The 19,196-nt window shown below is 43.2% G+C and overlaps 1 protein-coding gene across 1 annotated transcript; it reads right to left on the bottom strand.

Moving 5' to 3' along the window:
• Positions 1-2,593: 2,593 nt before the first annotated feature.
• On the bottom strand, positions 2,594-15,875 carry T265_13356 (hypothetical protein; the record flags this gene model as incomplete). The annotated part of the gene is made up of 4 exons (XM_009168496.1): positions 2,594-3,009; positions 3,820-4,210; positions 12,057-12,192; positions 15,439-15,875. Coding segments are annotated over 4 exons (1,377 nt in total), but the record flags the coding sequence as incomplete, so codon positions are not given.
• Positions 15,876-19,196: the final 3,321 nt, after the last annotated feature.

Raw genomic sequence — 19,196 nt, 5'->3', positions numbered from 1 at the left:
ATATATATGGAGGTGAAAGTAGGCTTTGAGCAGCTACTTTGCTCCTTTATTTGGATCACACCTTTGGGGATGCGAGGTAGAACTGTAGTTAACGCAAATGCCCGATAACTATTTGACCTGTCTATATGCTGATCGGTTATGTAATACTGGTCAAATGTTCTTACCTGCTTCGTCGGTAGTATGAAGTAATCTGGAATATTTCATTTGAGACTTCTTCCTGTAAGGGAAGTCAGTGTATGCTGAAAGGCCTGGAAGCATCGTACGGCTGTTTCCTATTGGGAATCATCAAAATTGCTCACCTCACGAAATTTCAACGAGTATGGAACCCGGTAACTTCAACGCTCAGCCGTTTGGCTACGATCCGCTTCGGTCGTGTACGTGAGAGTCAACCATGCTGTGACTTCTAGTAGATGAGATTGCGTCTTCTATGCTGGTACATCCACATTTCCAAAAGTTTCTGCAGGAGAGATTTTGTATGTCTAATTTTGGTGAGCGTGGCCGGCCTATATGCCTTTCAGTTAGCCGGTAACTTTTTAGCCGGGATATATCCTTATTGCTCATCGAGTATTCTACTACAGGGATCTTTGTAGGAATTTGAGTGACCTGCTCCTAAACAGCTATGCTTAACTTCACCGATCACATGCAGATCGTAACTGCTTTTGTACGAAGCAGTAACAACTGCCTCGATTACCTAACATCTAATTCTGACCTGAAACTGTAATCGTTCGGTCGTGATGGCTTGTTCAGAATGACCACGCATTCAGCATCATTCATTCATCATTCAAGATATCTTGTTTAATAGGTTTTCTGGCGTTTGAATGGGTTGGCTGTTTGGCCAACTCGTCCTGAACACACGGGCTCTGGAAACTAGACAAGCACGACCAGCCTGTTATTAGTACCGTCTGTGCGTGACGCAGTTCCCTATAATGCTGCTAAGCAAGTTTTCTTTTTGTTTTGTTTGATTTCCTTACCATTGCAGCGAATATTTCGGGGACTGCTTATAGTGAACTATGTGCTATTCCTTCATTCGCTTTAGCCGGTTTGCAGTGATGGATTTTTTACTGTTCTGCTTTTGGAAGTCTAGCCATGGTTACTCACAACGAATAAGGTACGGACGTATAGGGGAAATGAAAAATTTAAGCTGAAGACTTAGTAATGACCCTGGATTGCTTGCACTTAGGTTTCAGCACTCTGACTCTATCGGTCGTAATGCTTTTTCGGTTGCATATTAGCAGCGTGGCAGAAAGCTGCCGTAGCGCTATCTTACCACCGTATAATTTTTCTTCTAGTCCTATCTCCCTTGCAGAAAAGATGTCATGAACTCGATTGCTTTGTCCATAAAGCTAAGTCTTCAGTTCTCAGACTTTTCCGAACTTACCCAATGGTTTGATGCCGTGAGCTTATGAAGTGTATTTACTTCGGAGTCGCTTTGTAGAATTCGGGCGGTGGGTGGGCTGGATTTTGTCGCACAATCTTTGATAAAATAGAGTATTGAAAGAGTTGGCGTAGACTGAAATTGTGTTTGTTTTCCTCAGAGAAGAGGTCTCGCAAACCATGCAAGACCTTTACCGTTGTTGTTTGGAAGATGTTGCGGTAAACTGCAGAAATAGTTATTAAACGACCAGCGTCGTCGAAGGCGCAGTTTCGACAGACAACCGTCGTTCTAAGCAAAATACGCCAATGTAGAATTCAGACAGATAATTTTTCAACATAAAGACAGGACTGTATGTAATAAAACCATACTTTGACAGTGGTAGCGAGAGATTCAAGTCTAAGCAAAGGTGCCCAAAATCTCACTGACTATTTCATCGCGTTCGCCTCCATCCTCCACACTCCTGTTGAATAATAGCATTGTAAGCATTTGAGTAAATGAGTATCCTGGAGTGACTGATCAAAAGCCTGCGCTCATCTCTTGTTTTCACCCAAGATTTATTATCAGTTTTCGTCAGTTTTTAAGCCAGTATGGACAGACTTACTTAAATTCATATTTCTCGCGCGAATAGGAATACTTGTTCAAGGGTGTGTACTGGAAAAACCCCATATCCGTGATGCGCTAGTTCAGGTCAGTTCAGTCCAACAAACCCGAGACTGTGATAGATGCAACACCACATACATGTTTCGTGAAAACTCTTCTACAACCCACTGCCGATCTCTCCTCTGTTGCAACTCATCAGGTAGGCGTAACTACCGAGTTCCTGTCAATCTTATTTGTTAGTATTATAAACAAAAATCCAGTTGTCCCCTGTTAGTAGTAATTTTTTTGGTAAATGAATGTCCACTTACAATCAAGATTCCATTCTTTCAAATGCACTATGTCCTATTAATTCACCAATTTTGTTAAGTATTTCGCTTGAAATTAAAGAGGATGCTTCGGCAGGAAGAGGGTTGTGATCACTCTGGTGGTCTTAGTGTGAATCTGACGAACAAGGATATGAGGCGAAACAATTGCTCGGCATAAATCTGTAGTTGCTCCGGCTAGTTCTTTGCCTGCACTGTGGGCTACATCGCTAATGTCACGCTTCGTATCCTAAACACAACATACTAGGTTTTCCCAACGAGGTTGCATTTGTACGTGTGCTTTTGAATTACGTACTTATGGAGCCGGTGCAAGATTATTCGATAGGCACCAGTCACTGCACTGCGCGCCTCCATGTTCTTGGCAGCAGCCACTTCTTCCCGAGTAACTCCCAATTTCATTAGAAGACGAGCCGCCTCCAGTTCGATTTCCTCCGATGATGGCCTCTTAGTTGGAGCCACGGGCAGACTGGCCTTCTTTTTTTCAATGAAAGATTCCCTGTTCCCGCTGTTGTTGCTGCCACTGCTGCTGCTCACTTCGCTTTCTTGTGTGTTGAGGCTGAACAGGCTTGGATTGACAGACTTGATGCTTGAATATGACTGACTTGGTTGCTGGACTGATGGGGAACTGCCACGATCTTTGACGACTGTAATCCCCGTGTGCGAAGCGGCGTCCAATCTTTTAGATGCATTTTCTTTCATACTGGAAAGAAGCTGAAAGCGTTTTATTGATGTGGTCTGATAGAAACCTGATCTTATAAGACGAATATTGGGGACCGAACTGTGATGCACACAACAAATATAAAGTCGGTACTCCTGCCCTGAAAGGACAACTTTGGTTACTATGGTGGAACAATTGTTATTTATGGACTGAAAGTAGTCGACAAGTTATCATGTTTAAAACCAAGGTACTAACAAGCAAGACAAACAAAGTACTAACATTCGCTGCTTGCACTTTCGTAGAGTTCCCATGTCTCCCCTACTGGGTCGCTCTTTTGGAGGTATCTGGCAGCTAACTTTCGGTACAACACAAACCGTTTTTACACTATGTTTGACATGAGAACGTTTATAACACGAGCTAGCGACCTATTTTTTGGATGAGCCTTGCTCCTTTCTTTTTCAGGTCTGACGTGCGGCCCTGCACTGCATGGCGCCTACCTGGAAGGAACCCACTGATCGAGGTCAAATTTTGATGTCCACTCATGATGTTTTATTGTTGGAAAGGACCGCAATCATAGGGTATATGCGGAATTGAAAGCCACTTGACCAACTTAGATAACTTACGATTCCATCCTGGGCCATTCCGAATAGTAGTGTCTCACAGACTGATAGTACTACTATGTCTATTCGTCCGCTTACATACCTCAATCAGTTTAAAAAAGCTAAGACCAACTGATGTTTAGTTGGGTTCCGGCATACGCATTTTACTGCGTGCATCTGATACAGCAGGAAAGCTGTATGAAACTACATTCCAAAGAATCTGAGAATTATGAATTCTGAGTGAATGATGGAAAACTGACTTACTGGCGCGCATCGGTTGAATCTTGGCAGTGCTTTTGGGAATGATTGACCGTGTAGCCATTTGGCCCACAACATTTCTCTTGCCTCCACCATAGTGGTCGCACCAAATTGATCGCCACCGCCCAAGCCTGCATCTCTTGAACCCGAGCCCATTTGTCCAGCAAATTCAATTAGCTGAGAGACGGTTGGTCGTTCGCTGGGTAGTCTGGCCGTTAATCGTGAGTACAGTGCCGTAGCAGCCGGGGACAACCAAGCCGGAGGTTGTGATCCACGATTTTCCAGCACCAACCGCCGAACTTGTCCGACAGTAGAGCCACGGTAAGGAAGCAGTCCGGTAAGGAGAAAGAACAAGACGATACCCAATGCCCATATATCCACGGGACCTCCTTGATAGCTGCAAACAGCATGTAGTCGAAAAATATCAGGAAATCACTTGTACGGAGGCCGACAACAATCTGCGTACATTAGCCCAATGATTTGAGGAAAATATTACTTCATTTAGACAGGCAGCGATGTGGAGAAATGAAAGCATCTCTGATTGAAAAGTTGCTGTTGTACGTCTCACAGTGTTCATGCAGGCGGTACCACGGTGCTCTAACGTAGCCAGCTTATCTGTAGACCGACGTGTGAACCGTTAAAAGCGCTTACGGATTAGGTAGCTCAATTCTTGTTTTGGTCTGAGATCGGAAGATGACTGCCTGACTTGTCTTTAAATTGTGTAATTCACGAGGCTACTCATGAGTAACATAGAGTTTGTCACGTCTTGGCATCCACCGTCAGCGTACATCCGCTGTCAGCTGGTATGCGCTGCTCACCAGCAGTCAAGTGGATGCGACAAAACCGGTCTGATGCAACAACACGAGATCAAAAAACATCGTTTCAGGGCCTGTGTTACGTAAAGGCGCTATAGCAACATTAGAGTTGAGAAACGGAGCAGCTGGGAAAACCGGAGGCCCCACCGAGACTCGAACTCGGGTCGCTGGATTCAGAGTCCAGAGTGATAACCGCTACACCATGGGGCCGCGACCTCGGCCTTGTCAATTTTCTTTGTATCATTAGTGGATTTGTTCAAGTAATAACCCAGTTCCAAAACAGTTATGATTCGCACTGTGATAACCGCACACCATGGGGCCGCGACCTCGCCCTTGTCAATTTTTTTGTATCATTAGTGGATTTGTTCAAGTAATAACCCAGTTCCAAAACAGTTATGATTCGCACTGCGGATAAGTCGCAACAATGGAACCGTACCCTACTTTACACACCGGACTGGCTTAGCTCTTTTCAACAATCTTAACGAAGTACACCGTCTTTCACGTATCCCAGTACCTACGAAAATGGAAACGTGCAGAAGACTAATCATTAATGCTCACAGCGGACCGATGGATATAGACACGGTGCTAAGCGATGTGGGTTTTCCTAGACGGACAGTATTATCCAATCCTTCTTACAGAGCTTCGCAGATGCAGGTAGCATGTTTGTTCAGTTGATGACCATCTAGACAGTTATCACTCCAAAGTTCTTTGTGCCACGAACCAATTGGTGCAACTGCATACCGCTTCCATTCTATCCCCCCTCACTTCAACCGATCTGAATGATAAACTGTTGCACGGAACTGGACCTAGACCATCCTTGTATTCAGATATCAGGACAACTCGCATACAATATCTCAGCAAGGTAAAAACATTGGCAATATTGCATGCACATTCAGTCATTATGTAGGTCGAATAAATTAATTTGGTGAAGATAACCCAAATCGTAGATACACTTCTTCCGAGCTGCACAAGCAATGGTACGTGCTCAAGTCGTTTGGCGGATCCACCCTACGACAAGTACGAGGTTCTTACAGCTGGTGATGATGATTCTGAAGGAGCATAGAAAGTGGCTTCCGGAATTTAAGTTGTTCACATAGTGAGGTAGCATCAGAATGTCTGGGAAACCGGTAGGGAGTAAATTGAAACTGTATGAACGACACCTACTTTTAAGCTGAAAGATCAAAGTGCTGTTTACTTGAGTATGTACATCCAGTTCTTCATAAATGTTTACGAAAATGAATGTTGTACGAAGAATACAGGAAGAGAACTTTCCAATAAAGGTGATAGCCATTAGTCATGTGACACAAACCGGGCTACATTCCAAGACGCTACTATGAGATCACCCAGGTCTTTCAGGATGACATTATTCGAGCGATCCCTTTGGACCTCAAACGTCGAATTCACAAGAGTGATATTCCAATAAGACAGTTTCATAACAGTAAAAATTAATCATGGTTGCGACAACATTATCGGACCACCCATTGTTGGATTCTTGTGGACAGGGGCTCAGCAGAGTTAATTTCTTAGAATGAGAATGATTCAGAGTTTACCGCTTCCTCTTAGCATAACCACAAGCCTTGCTCAAGAACCGCACAAAGCGGTAATAAATCTGCACTACGAAAAAGTGTAAAGTGTATGTAGTTTACGTTACCCCATGTCTGATACCTTCTGTCCTAGATTTAACCTCGTGTTATCTGTAATCAGCGGCGGAGCTTTAGCATTTATACCAGTTAAAAGGATATTAATATCTGTTAAACAGACATAAAAGTTTTGCAGGCGTGGCACACATAAGGAAGAAGATAATGTTAGTCGAAAGAGCATGGGATGAAGTGTGTTCGGGTTACAAAACTCGCAAGTTACTGGCATCTAAATTGGATCTGCTGATCGGCAGTGGCCAAACAACTAGGCGCCTGCACATAGTTGGGGAGCCAGAGACGGCTTTCAAGGAACCGAATGTGGCGTCGCATGCAAGATTTTGGATCGGCGAGCAAACCTGAAGAAGTCTGGTACAGATCATCAGCCGGCCTGAACATAGTGGCATGAAAATGCGCACCACCGCCAGTTACTCATAATCGAGATACCGGCATCATGAGCTGGTATTACGGGAAGAGTGCAACACTGACGAACAGGTACATGAATTGAATTCCAACAACTGACTAGTAGAACGATGACGTAAAAACCAACAATCATGGTTGTTCCCGTGACCACCGTATTCCAGGCAACGTGCGACTGACTCAAGAAATCGGGATAATTTATGGGTGAAGAGATGGGCCGATAGCATTTTTCAGCTGGAAAAGGAGCCATAAGCATGACTTTTGCAACAAGAACGGACTGTATCTGAAGGAGGGAGAACTGAATAAATTAGATGTCGATCCTTGAATTATTCGCCCAGTCCGGGAGTTTTTGTTACGGAATTGTCGCACTCAGCGAACGGTTTTGTCACGAGCCTCACAGCCTGGACCACCGACATTCTCTGCTGTTCTACTCAACTAAAATTAGCATCAGCAATCATGCATTATTGTGCACATGTAGACGATTCGAGTCTTGGCGAGATTAATTTAAGTTATTATCTGGTTGTGCACCTTATGTTACTGACTCATGGATGCTCAGTGCAATGGGGTCACCCCAGATGCGCGCCTTTGAACCAGTCGTAGTTGCGCGTTAATTTAGACCAGACTTGTACTCCACTCAATCGCGGCAAGCGAAATTATGGCGAGCCTCGTCTCCCTACTGCCCAACTAAACCTTATTATTCAAGTTCGTATCACTGCAGTACTACAAACCGACAAGTAGAGCCAGATGTCACCCTATTATCATGAACACATATCTCCGGCCGAACAAGGAATACGCGATCCAAGCCTGGTCTCCATGGCTGCAAAAGGATACACAACTGCTAGAGCGTATCTACCACCGCGCGACCAAGCTGGTCATTGGCCTCCGAAACGTTCCCTACAGTGAAAGGCTACGTAAACTCGATTTGTTTGATTTAACTTATCGGCGTATACGAGGAGACCTCATCCTGATGTTCAAGATAATAAACACCCCTAATCACCCTTTAAAACACTTGTTCACAGTTAATTTGGCCCGACAGACCCGACGGAATCCATTGGCCGTTGACATTCCATGTTCCCGCATTAACTGTCCGCGCTACTTTTTTTCAGTCCGCGTATCCCTCACGTGGAACAAACTACCAACATCTGTTGTGGATTGTGATAACCTCGAGACTTTCAAGCATTCGCTTGACGAATACATAAGATCTCACCCAACTTCCCTCATCAACATCTGAGATGCAGATTAAAAACAATAGAACATATATGTCATATCATTCCGTTTATCCGTATACATACACACACACACACCAATACCCTTTGGTCATTGTAAAGCAAAATGCTTTTTAGACCAATATAACCTTGATTTACCTTGATTTACGAGTATTATTTAGTGGGATATCGTATTCATCTTTGCCCCTAGCACCGAGATGAAGGAGCCGGAAATCACAAATGACTACATTTCTAAAGTGAGTTTATAGGTTTTGTGTGTTATGAATATTATTTCTACGTACTGCGGGTCATTGTTCATGCAAAGCTGTTTTGTAACCTATACCTGTTACAAGCTTTGATGTTTTAACGGTACACAACATTCCTATGTCTCTTCTTCTCATGTCAAACTCTAGAGTAAGTTATTGTAAGTAGTTGGCGAATACGAAACCAAAGAAACATAGAGAGTTCTTTTGATAATCCTGGAGTAGAACCCACTGAGAAACACAGTAGGATGAGGGTTCGGTGATGGTAAGGAACTTCCTGCGGTCCGCAAAGTTAGCTTGTAACGAGTAAGAATGTCAACCACAATATCCATGATATAAATTTCACCATTCAGAATGAACTTAAGGAACGCCAAATTTTGGCCTTCATGAGGACGGATAGTCTAGATGTGTCACTGATGATGCAAGAGGGTAGCAAAAGAAAGCGGTACTTTGAGAAGGAACAAGTCTTGGTGAAAGAAATGAAGACAGATTATTGACAACTGAAGGCAAATAGTGGATAGATGGCGAAGAAAGAACGGATGTTTGAACGAATCCCACCCTTAAGACGATAGCGGTTGTGGAACGAATGTTTTATACCGCTTATTTTTAAGTCTTGAAAACCATAAGCATCTGGTTAACTATTCACCGCCCGAATTCTCTGACTTCACCAATAACTTGAAAACCGGGTAATAGTGCAGTCACGTGGTTGGACTTCCAGTTTTGAGAGATGAAAGGTGAATCATGTCAGTGCTCAACCATAGAAAAATCCCTTCTCACTGGTGTATACGTATTTGATATTTTTTCAGTTCCGAATTCCATCTGAATAAACTTTGTAGGGAGGTTTTATCCATCAGATCTCCCTCAGTACCCATGAGACACACAATGCTGATGAATCGACGAGAGTAGAACAGCTCGTTGACACCTCTCGACTTATTCTGAAGGATGAAATCCAAGACTCAAATTCCATGCTCGGCTTTTAAGAGAGACCGCCTTGCGGCGTCCAAACGTGTGCGTCTCATTTACTGGATAGAGGTAGTTCTACGCAAAAGTGTGACGTTATCTGTATGGTGTAGACTAATTATGAATTCTTCCGGTTACCCGCCACTCCGAAGCTTGGCAAAGAGGAGTTGCTCCAAAAATCCAACAGTTGAAACTAACAGTTAACATTTGTGTTTCAACTTTTACGCTAAATTCATTCTTGAAATCGTTGTTAGTAAGCCGGTCTTATGCTTTATTGCTAACAAACTGTTCCGATCACGAACACACCTCATCATTTTTGCCAGTTAGGACGTATTCGTATTCTTGTCGGTCGGTTACAAACTCAACGATGCGAAGGCTAGTAAGAAGGACGTCGGTTCCCAAGACGTCTTTGAAAATTGGGACAATTTTTTCCTTATAATACTTCGGGACTGGTCAGCGTCCTTGATGCTAAAATGAAACGATTTTCAAGCGCATCGTCGTTTGCAACCGATAACGCGCGGGAGTAAACAGACTGGCAACTCACAAGTAGCTGAGTTGCCAGAATCATCTACGAGAAGGGGAGTTAGCCATCGCGGAGCACAGCTAGTCACCTGAAATAAGGTCGTGATGTGTACTATAATTTTGCCCACCGGACTCTATCCAGCGCCCGTAACATGTTATTCCTCTCAGCAAAATGTTGTCACTCTCAAAAAATCTTCTTCACGATTAGATTACCCCGAGGTATCAACGTCAAGGTTCATAGCCTCATGATCGGTAAAACAGTTCTGATGGCCAATGTAATCACTCACTGCTGTATGGAGTTTCTATATTTCGTTCTGCAACTCATCTGGTGGCTGTTGCAAGGCTATCCCTCTGAGTTACCGTATTCCATCTTCGTAAGACACGACTGACAGAAGATGGCGGAGTGGTTTGATTTGGTTGTTGGTCAGTTTACGGAGCTTGGATGTTGGATTGCAAACGCTTGACGAATCGAGGTGACATTGTCACTGTGGAGTTGGATAGGTAAATTTCTCTTTTTTGTGGTTCCTAAGGGTACGTAATAATTCTAACTTGACTACTTAATTGCGAGGTGGCTGGTTTGGTTGCGTGATTTGGTTGGTCAGCTTGAAATTCGAGATGTGTTGTGGTCCCGTTTCCCTGCATCTGCTTGCCTTCACTTCGACAGTTCCACTACTCCTCCCTGATTTGTCCGTTTCCTTCTTGCCCCATGGTCTATTTATCCTCTACTAGATTGTTTAGTCGGATAACCGTCTATTTTTGGTTTTATCCCTTTGACTGCCGTTGGGCTGTTTGATTTCCTACATGGGTTAGAGTCCAGTAATTGTCTAATTCTCTTGACCACAGTGACTGATAAAATCGGTCCACGTCGATGTATTTATTGATTGATTTCTCTGTGGAGTAACAGGTCCCGGCAACTTCCCACTTTAGTTTGTTTTTGAGTGGGCAAGTACTTGAACTCTATCCCAGTCGGACTGCTGCCTTTCTTTGTAAAATAGGTGATACCGGGCATTTCTTCTGTTGATAAGCTTGTGTTTGTGTGTTCTGGTGATAAGGTTCCATCCAGTATGGCCGAAAAGGTGCTTATTGCAGTCGCTGCACTGAAGTTTGGGGTCTAATTTTGTCCTCTTCATTGCATCAGTTCTTCTCATTGGTTTCAAGAGCCTCCTTCTCAACCTGTTTATGGGCTTGAACGTGACTGTTCTTTTGTGTTATTGTAAGTGTCTTCCAGTCATTTCACCGATGTTTCTAATATATGTAAGTGTAATTCTTCTCTCTTCTGCCTGTGTTTACAAAATGACCTGGCTTCGATTTATTGAAAACTTCCTCAAGAAGTTCCTCGGATAGCCATTATTTTGGAGTACCGCATCAAGTGGTTAACTATTTAAATCTTATTTTTTCATTTAAAGACCACGCTTCTATAAAATACCCTTCCGCAAAGTTGGCTTCTATAATTATCTCGATCATCACCGGTTTCCAAACGACGCTGAAGATGGTGACTGAGCTTGTTTTCTGATGATATTCTCCTTCGATGTCTTTCAGTCAATATGTATGTTGCACTCAAGTAAGTATAAAAAGCATATTGCTTGGTCGGATACGTCGGCTGAAATCCACGGGGGACAAACTGACTGTTCTAGCTCTGCCGCATTACCTTAGGTCCCTATTAGGACACATGCCTAGGCGTGTGATTTACTTTTCACTGGCAATAAAAATTAAGGCGGATATCTCTCCAGAAGGAAAATGGTGTTATCTTTGTGGAGACCGGAACCAGATCAAGACGAATTCTCATTTTCTGTGGATGGGCATATGGTCATATTAGTCATGGAGCGTGATTGCAAAATTAGCGTCAACCGCTGTTCGTTTCCATGAAAAAATGATAGTGATTTGGGCATCAAACTACCGCAAATAAGTACATCAATGTATTTACTCTGTAGGTTAAGTATGAATTACTAGTCTACGATTAAAGCTGAGGAACATCCTGAAAATCACGAAATCATCAGCACTTGGAGTGCATTTAATCGGCAGTTCCGTTACCACACCTATCCATAAAAGGAATTCCTCCGTTCTAATTTAGCCTAGGTATATTTTCAAACCTTTTCAATTTTTCCCGCCATCTGTCACTATATGGTCTTCATCCTTTTTGGCTTATATCCTATGAGTGCATCGTCCTAGTAGTAAGGAGCATGAGATTAGAAAAGCGAGCAAGAATAAATTATCATCATGATTCGCTGTGTTGTGAGGAAAAGTCTTTGATTAGTCTCGTGTAATTCTTGGTGTACACAGTGTGAGTAGCACATCGCGAACAGAATGTAGTGGACACGCATCGAAACGAGATTTGAAAACATCAAAACTCGTCCTCTTTATCCGTTGAAGGATTGGGCTTTTGTCGTTCCGAATAAAATAACACTGGGAGGTTGATCAACTTACTTTTGTGCTTCAAACAACTCTGGGGCTGCGTAGGCCGGTGATCCACAAAATGTAGTCAGAGGCTGATCTGAACTCATCGCCAGTCTACTGAACCCAAAGTCCGCCAGTTTGACACGATAGTCTTCGGGACTCAGGGCTGGAGAGCACAGAGAGGCACGTGGCAGTAATATAGAAATGAAGCCGGATGGGTGTGTGAACGTAAGTCTTTTTGATAAACAAATCTCACTGGTGCGGAAAAGTCGGAGCAAATCAACTGCGCGATTCGCAGTGCTCAAATACGTAAAATATATTTTGCTGTTAATTTAACGTATACTGCTTTGAATGAATGCAGCTTACTGAAACCCTCAAAAGTAAACATGCTTATTTGTCTTATGTGTAATCTAGGGGCATATACGCAGGGCAGGATAATATATACGCGAGTTGGTGCCTGCAACTGGAGCACATCTGGTGTGCAGAGAAGCGACTTTAATTCAAGCGAATCCGTCACCAGTTCACTTCGGGGAATGTTATCCAAAAACTTAGCCCCGCTTGATGAACCTGACGTGGAACGATTCATCGGCTCGCTTTAATCGTTGTCTAGGCAACCATTCAAGATACACTGTACAAACAAAAAAAACAATGTTCACAGAGTGCTGGGTAATTACGAAAAACTAATCCTGTAATAATTAATCACACACAAAGAACGCACAATATGGTTTAAAAAATGGGTTCGGAGAATCACGAATATTTGATGAACACCATCACTGCCTTCTAGAAACATTTCCACATCCCCTCTATGGTAGACCTTGATTCATTTAAAGCTGCTACTGAATGTAGTTGAAGCTGACAGAAGTACAAAGAAGAGTCAAGTCGACAAGGCTCCTAAGAACATACGGCATGAAAAGAACCGATTAACGTGTTCTTACGGGTAGTTCACTGATATTGCGACGTGCAACTACTTGACCGAATAGAGAATGGAAAGTTCCATTCTTCTCGGACAATAAATTCGAAATCTACTGAAAATCAGAAACTCTTTCTCATTATTTTTTTTTCAAAGGCACAAGTTTATGCCATTTGAAGTATGGATGAGTAAATTATTTTCCAACCAACTAGAGCTTAGATTAGTTACGAATATTAGTTTCCTGGTCAATACCAGATGATCGGCTTAAACCGATACGTAAACAGTGGAAATTTTCGAGGATACTCAACCTATTCAACTTACCAGCAACTTCCATGCAACTCCGAATTATCCTACCTGCATCCCGTCTCTTTTAGTGAAGCGGCGGCTAGTGAGATCATAGCTCCAGGCGTTTTCAGTCAAGCACGGGGCACCGAAGCCAAACAGAATGAATGAAAATTAGTTGAAAAACTGCGCTCGTAGCTCCAACGTCAACCCAAGGGTCAAGCGAGTAAAGCTCATACGGACCCCAGAATAGGCACCATGTCTTTTTTTGGCTGAGTATTCCGGGAACCGGTCCAATCTGTCACGTCACATTGATAGATAGAGCGTGCACAATGTAGCTTCTGGCTGTTGTCCATAGGATTTTTGATACCGAACAAGCACTGCCTGACTAATGCGTGCATTTTCGTCATCATCGTCTTCGATTTCGGCACGCCACGAGTAAATATTGACGTTTGACTATCACACTACTCACTCACAGTGCATGCTAAAGACTGGCTAACTGTGGATCTATCTCCGTCATTAGGGGACTGGGATCACGATTTGGAGTCACCTCAAAGCAAGTGATCCTCCCCTGCTAAAAAACTAACAGCAGAAAGGGGTCTCAAAACACAGTAAAAACTCTAGCCTCATTAAACTCTGTTTAGTACCACAATATTTCGGTTATGTGTCAGTTGTGAGCACTGTCGGTGATCTACTCAGTTATCGAGACCGAACTAAGCCACACTAATGTATTGCACAACTGCCAAAATCAGGCTTACTATGTGACATAAGTGGTATTCCCTGGTCAAATGACGTAGATTACTGTGATGTACAGTTGCGCCCAAATCCGTACATGCGCGGAAGAAAGGCTGTATTGATTACTCCCGGTCAGATATGAGCATGAGTGTCGACATGTATCCGTCAGACAGAAATTGACGCATGGCTAACCATGTATCCAGAACCTAAATTTTGCGACCACTCATATCTGATCGGTTGCAGGTTCTCACTGGCTACCGCTTGGTGACGCTGTCAACCGATCGTAATGGGGGATTTCGTTCCGCTCCACTGAGCTACCAGAAATAAGCGAATTGGCCTGAGTTTTTTCAGTTAACTCGTGTAATCATTTACCAATCTTTCAGATGAACCATAGGCTTAATCAACAGTGTTGACCATCTACACCTGATTTTCCTGGAGCAGCTTGTCGGGTGGGTGTAAAGGGTTATATGTATAATATATAATGTTACAAAAAAGTTGTCGTCATCAGAAAAGTGGAAACTCTTCCAAAAAGCACCACAACGTAAGTTGGATGGGCCCGACCACGATGGGATACAATGAAGTGGCGGCCAACTTTGGAAAGACATGCTTTAAACGAGTTAACTCTGTTGTTAATCGCCGAGTATGCTATCCCAACTACCTGTAGAACATGAATAGTGTTCAGGAGGCATAACCAGCTCGCATAAGTTGATTGGAATCTCATGACAGTGTATTGGCGGGGTTCTTATCTGCTGAAGCAACACGTACCTTCCATTTGTATGGGCATCGTCCAGATGAGTAGCAGAAGAGTATTTTATTGTTTGGAAATCTCCATGTAATCTCATTCGAAGGCTCATGTAGGAAAACTAAATAGAAGAAACCTGGTATCTTATCGACCATTTTCAAGCTACGACGTAGGATGGAAAAGGCATAGTAAACAATATCCAGCAGAAAGTGCAGATAAAATCTTAGGTTTTGTATTTCCGCGACAAATTCTTTCATTTGCACAAGAATTGGGCTTTGACAGGAAACTAAATTGAATCCGACTGAATCACTCGTTTTTCTAATGGTCCGCTTTAACTGAATGCGATGCACCGGGCCGCTTCATGTTTTAGTTGGTACGGCATTCGGAATATCGCAGTACATTCTTCAAGCGTGACGTAGTACTTCTAAGGTTGCCGAAAACGTTTAGGCAGCCCACGAATGGTTCCACCCTTTTTGGGGCCCATCAGATAGGTACAGTCCCAGAGTTTCCCTCGTCCTCATGTTCTACTTGAGTTCAAATTGTACAGAAGCGGACCATCAGCAAGCGTGAGATTCAGCTGGATTAACTTGGGTCTCCCGTAGAAAGTGAATTTCTATGCAAATGAGAGTATTTTTGGAAATCCCTGTATGCGGAACAACTGATATTATGGGACGACAATGCGTAGTAAGCAAAAGACCAAAAGCATATTTTCTGATGATTTTAACCAAGTGGAAATGGCTTACCTCGATCTGTAAGTGAAAGTTCATGAACGGTTCCTTCTTTCTTGGGGCGAGACTTGCTACTCCATGGTGAGCTTTTCTCGCGAACGTCTCGTCTTTCGCGTTCTGCCAATCCTGATGAGGTTCCCCAGGAACCAGCCTGTCGGGGAACTCGACTGCTTTCGGACAGAGAACGTTGATTAATGTGTACATCTCGAGACCGTACTCGAAGCCACCGACGAATAGGGGGTCTAACTTTTCTGGCTCGGGCCACATGATGACCTTCTGGTGGGTAGGTAGCTGCAGTGTGAGGGTTCGCTGCAACACCAGGAGCTCGACTTGTGAAAAGGATGTTATCCGCTTTGATATCCCGATGAAAAATGTTCTTTTCGTGCTTAGAGGTGAAACAACAGGGAAGACGAAATGTTAAGGTGAACGACCAGCTCTCATTGAAGTTTAACCTTAAAAGATAATGCGTTTGATCCACATATCACAGAACCCGATGTGCGTGTATCTAATTGCATGGCGGAGACTTCGACCTTTAAGATAGAGTAGGGGAACTGAGATGACGTACCATCTGTTGATATTTCTCCCAAGTTTATGGAGAGAATTACGACCGGTGGTGGGTATCCAAAGGATGAATGAACATCAAGAATGAATGATCTAAAGACCATGTCAAAGCTGATTTCAAAGAAGCGCTGTAAAGTTGGACACTTGTTGATCTGACTTCCTGTTTAGTATTCGGCTGAGATAACTTGGTCGTTCTTTTTGGTTTGATCGTTGATCCTAACCAGTTAGAAAACTTTCACGGAATCTTTTAATAAGTGGTCTATGAAGATGAATTCAGCCTATGTATGTATGACGAGTACTTAAGGATTCATATGGTCAATCTCACTAAGTCTACGATCTAAGCCTAGCGAGTGCAGGAACAGTGATGCGAGCAAATTTGACTAAATATCAATCAAAGCATAATACATAATGTACAGTATATATTATGTGACGCATACAATAATATAATGTAACAGTATATATCGTGTTTAGAAAGCATATATTCTGGCTTTGCTTTAGACCGAACCTCCGAATGAACAACAACCTCGAGATAATGAAGAGTTGGGATGGTACCCAGTCGTGCTTATAGTGAGGGACTACCGTACCGAGACTTCAGGGACACGCGAGAATGACGTGAACAAAATTCTGCATTTAAGAGAAAGGATAAGAAATAACCAGTTAAAAGAAAACAAAGGAAAGAAGTTTGTCGGATTGTTTATGGGTGGAAAAACACAATAACCATTTCGCTCGTAGCGGAAGCCGCCCATGGTGTTCGGTTGCGTATTTCAGCTAGATAACCCCCTTCTAACCTTTTGAAATGGGCTTCTGTCCTACTGTTAGCTGTAAAAGCCAAACGGGAATACGACTACTTGAGATTTATGCAGCACAAGCAGACGAAACTGCGGGTGTCTTCGCCTTTTTAACCCAATAATTTGCTGGGTGTCAGTTATGTAGAGGCGGGTGGTTAAAACATTACATCATAAGCTGGATGTAGATGCCAAAATTCTTAAGAAAGTTTTGAATTTAGCTTTTGGCCACTGGGATAATAATTCTGCATCTACAAATTGTCCCCATCCTAGGTCCGCGTAATATAGGCAGAGGTCGTTTTTATGGCGTTTGGTTTGGAATTGACAAGCCCATCGGTGTGTATCCTAGCAACCCAAGTCACCCAAAACGTGTATCCTTCTCGCCGAGATGATTTATGAGTGGTCAAACTACCGTGTCGAGCGGGAAAATGTAGTTCCGGTTCAGACAGGAAGTAATGGAAAAATAACCTCGTAGATCCTGACGTTTGAAGCTTTCCACCCAGATCAATGGTAGTTATGGTTGCTGTAGTGACGGGGGTCGTCACCGTGTTTCTTCCATTAGACGCGTTTCAGACACGACTATCGATCAGGGTAAACTAGTTCCCATGGGACAATACATAGAGGAATCTGCCCTTCATTTGTTTTCCTTGTGACGGTCCTCAATATTCTGGTTCTGGAAACAGATGCTGACTTGCGGGATTTGTTGAGCTCTTACTCACATCAACCTGTTTTGAATGATCTACATTTCTGTCGGCCCACACCAAAGGGGAAATCATTATGGTCTAGCTCTGTAGAAGTGACGTTAGCTAGGCCGTATCGACGTAGTTACTGGCAAAGGTGCTGCCACCACTCCACAGGGTGCACTGACCTCACGTGAACCTGTCCTTAACATGAGCGGTGTTCAGTTTGTCCAATGCTTCGAAGAGCCGCCTTATACTTGTGCCCATCCTGTCCACTAGTTGACCAATGTTCGCGCACCACCGCTACCTTTGGAAACCATCCCAGTAAGAGCGTATGCACCGATTATGATCTGAGCAAGAGTTTGAGCTGATAGTAAGATGATTTTAAGTAAAGCTGTTTTCTCGTTTGAGAGGGGATAGCAACTAATGAGAACTGTCTGCTGAGCCTTTAGAGCGTGGGAGTTATAAATTTAGTCAGGCTCACATGAACTAGTGCTCTTGGTAGACAACTGAAGTGTCAGTTGTTTTTGCAATCCTTAACTGGCTAGGTGTTTGCAGTCTTCTCGTTTCTGAACCATCCGCCAGCCAGGCTGTTACAGTCAACTTAAGATAGTTATCGAACAAGACCGTAAGGTAGTTCTAACGCAGTTCATTCGAGATAATTGGAGAGTGTAGGTAGACTCATGGGTCAGTAATGCCAAGGGTCAGGACAGCAACTCTGTATGTGCCACTGTATCCTAAGGATAATGCGACTTCATCCATCCTTCCAGTGATAAACACTATTTTGACAAACAAGTTCCTTGTGAGGGGGATGCAATCTTAGCATATTTTGATGACAGTCAACGCTGTAAGCCGTAATCAGTGGGACGTAGAAATCAAACGCCTGATATTTAGATTCACGATAGGCCAGGGCAGATACCTGCATCATACATTATTCTCCATGGCAAATCATTCACACGACAGGCTTGTAGTTTATGGACTGGGTTGTTTTATGTCTGGACACTCAGGCTGGAATGAGTTGAGACACTTTGCTGTGTTCCCTGGCGTCATTTACTCTATTGATGGTAACCTGAATAAATCGGTATCCGTCTGTTTTCTTCTTCTCTGAACGCTGATCATTCTGGTACATCGATGCACCACTTTGAGACGAAACTGATGAGCATTTATGCCTTTATGCCTTGTGAGGTCCTAGGATAGTGCGCAGATTTCCGGAGCTTTCACCTTGACTCAAAGCTACTTCAAAATAGAGTGATTCGTTTCCTCAATGATTTTGTGCTGCCTGACCATTTGCTTCTGCTGCCGTTGAACGAACTTCAAACTTGTTTCTTTGGATCCCATTCCGGAAAGCCAATGAATAGGACTGGCCGACTGCTGAACGTCCGGGTCAACCAAGCATTGGACACGTAAAACGATGAAACACCCAACGAACCAATCAGAGCACGTATCTCTTCTCTACATATCGTCTGTTACTAATGCAATAGTGTTGAAACCTACAAGTAGGTGACAAGACTAACCGAATGATAATTAGTGAACGATACCAAAGTGACCGAAGCTGGCATTCGCCTTGTGAAATGGCGATGGACGAACCGGTTAGAAAAAAACTAAATGCTTTTAAAATCTCTTGGATACATTGGTAATTAAGGCAGCGAAAATTTCTATGGTGTCGTTCTTGGATACTTGGTAATTAAGGCAGCGAAAATTTCTATGGTGTCGTAAAAGCACATCAACATGTAGAACACAGGTGGAT

This window comes from Opisthorchis viverrini (assembly GCF_000715545.1).
Source record: "Opisthorchis viverrini unplaced genomic scaffold opera_v5_59, whole genome shotgun sequence".
Taxonomy (NCBI): domain Eukaryota; kingdom Metazoa; phylum Platyhelminthes; class Trematoda; order Opisthorchiida; family Opisthorchiidae; genus Opisthorchis; species Opisthorchis viverrini.
Note: the sequence above shows the minus strand (reverse complement) of the source record. Positions and strands in the feature narration are given on the sequence as shown.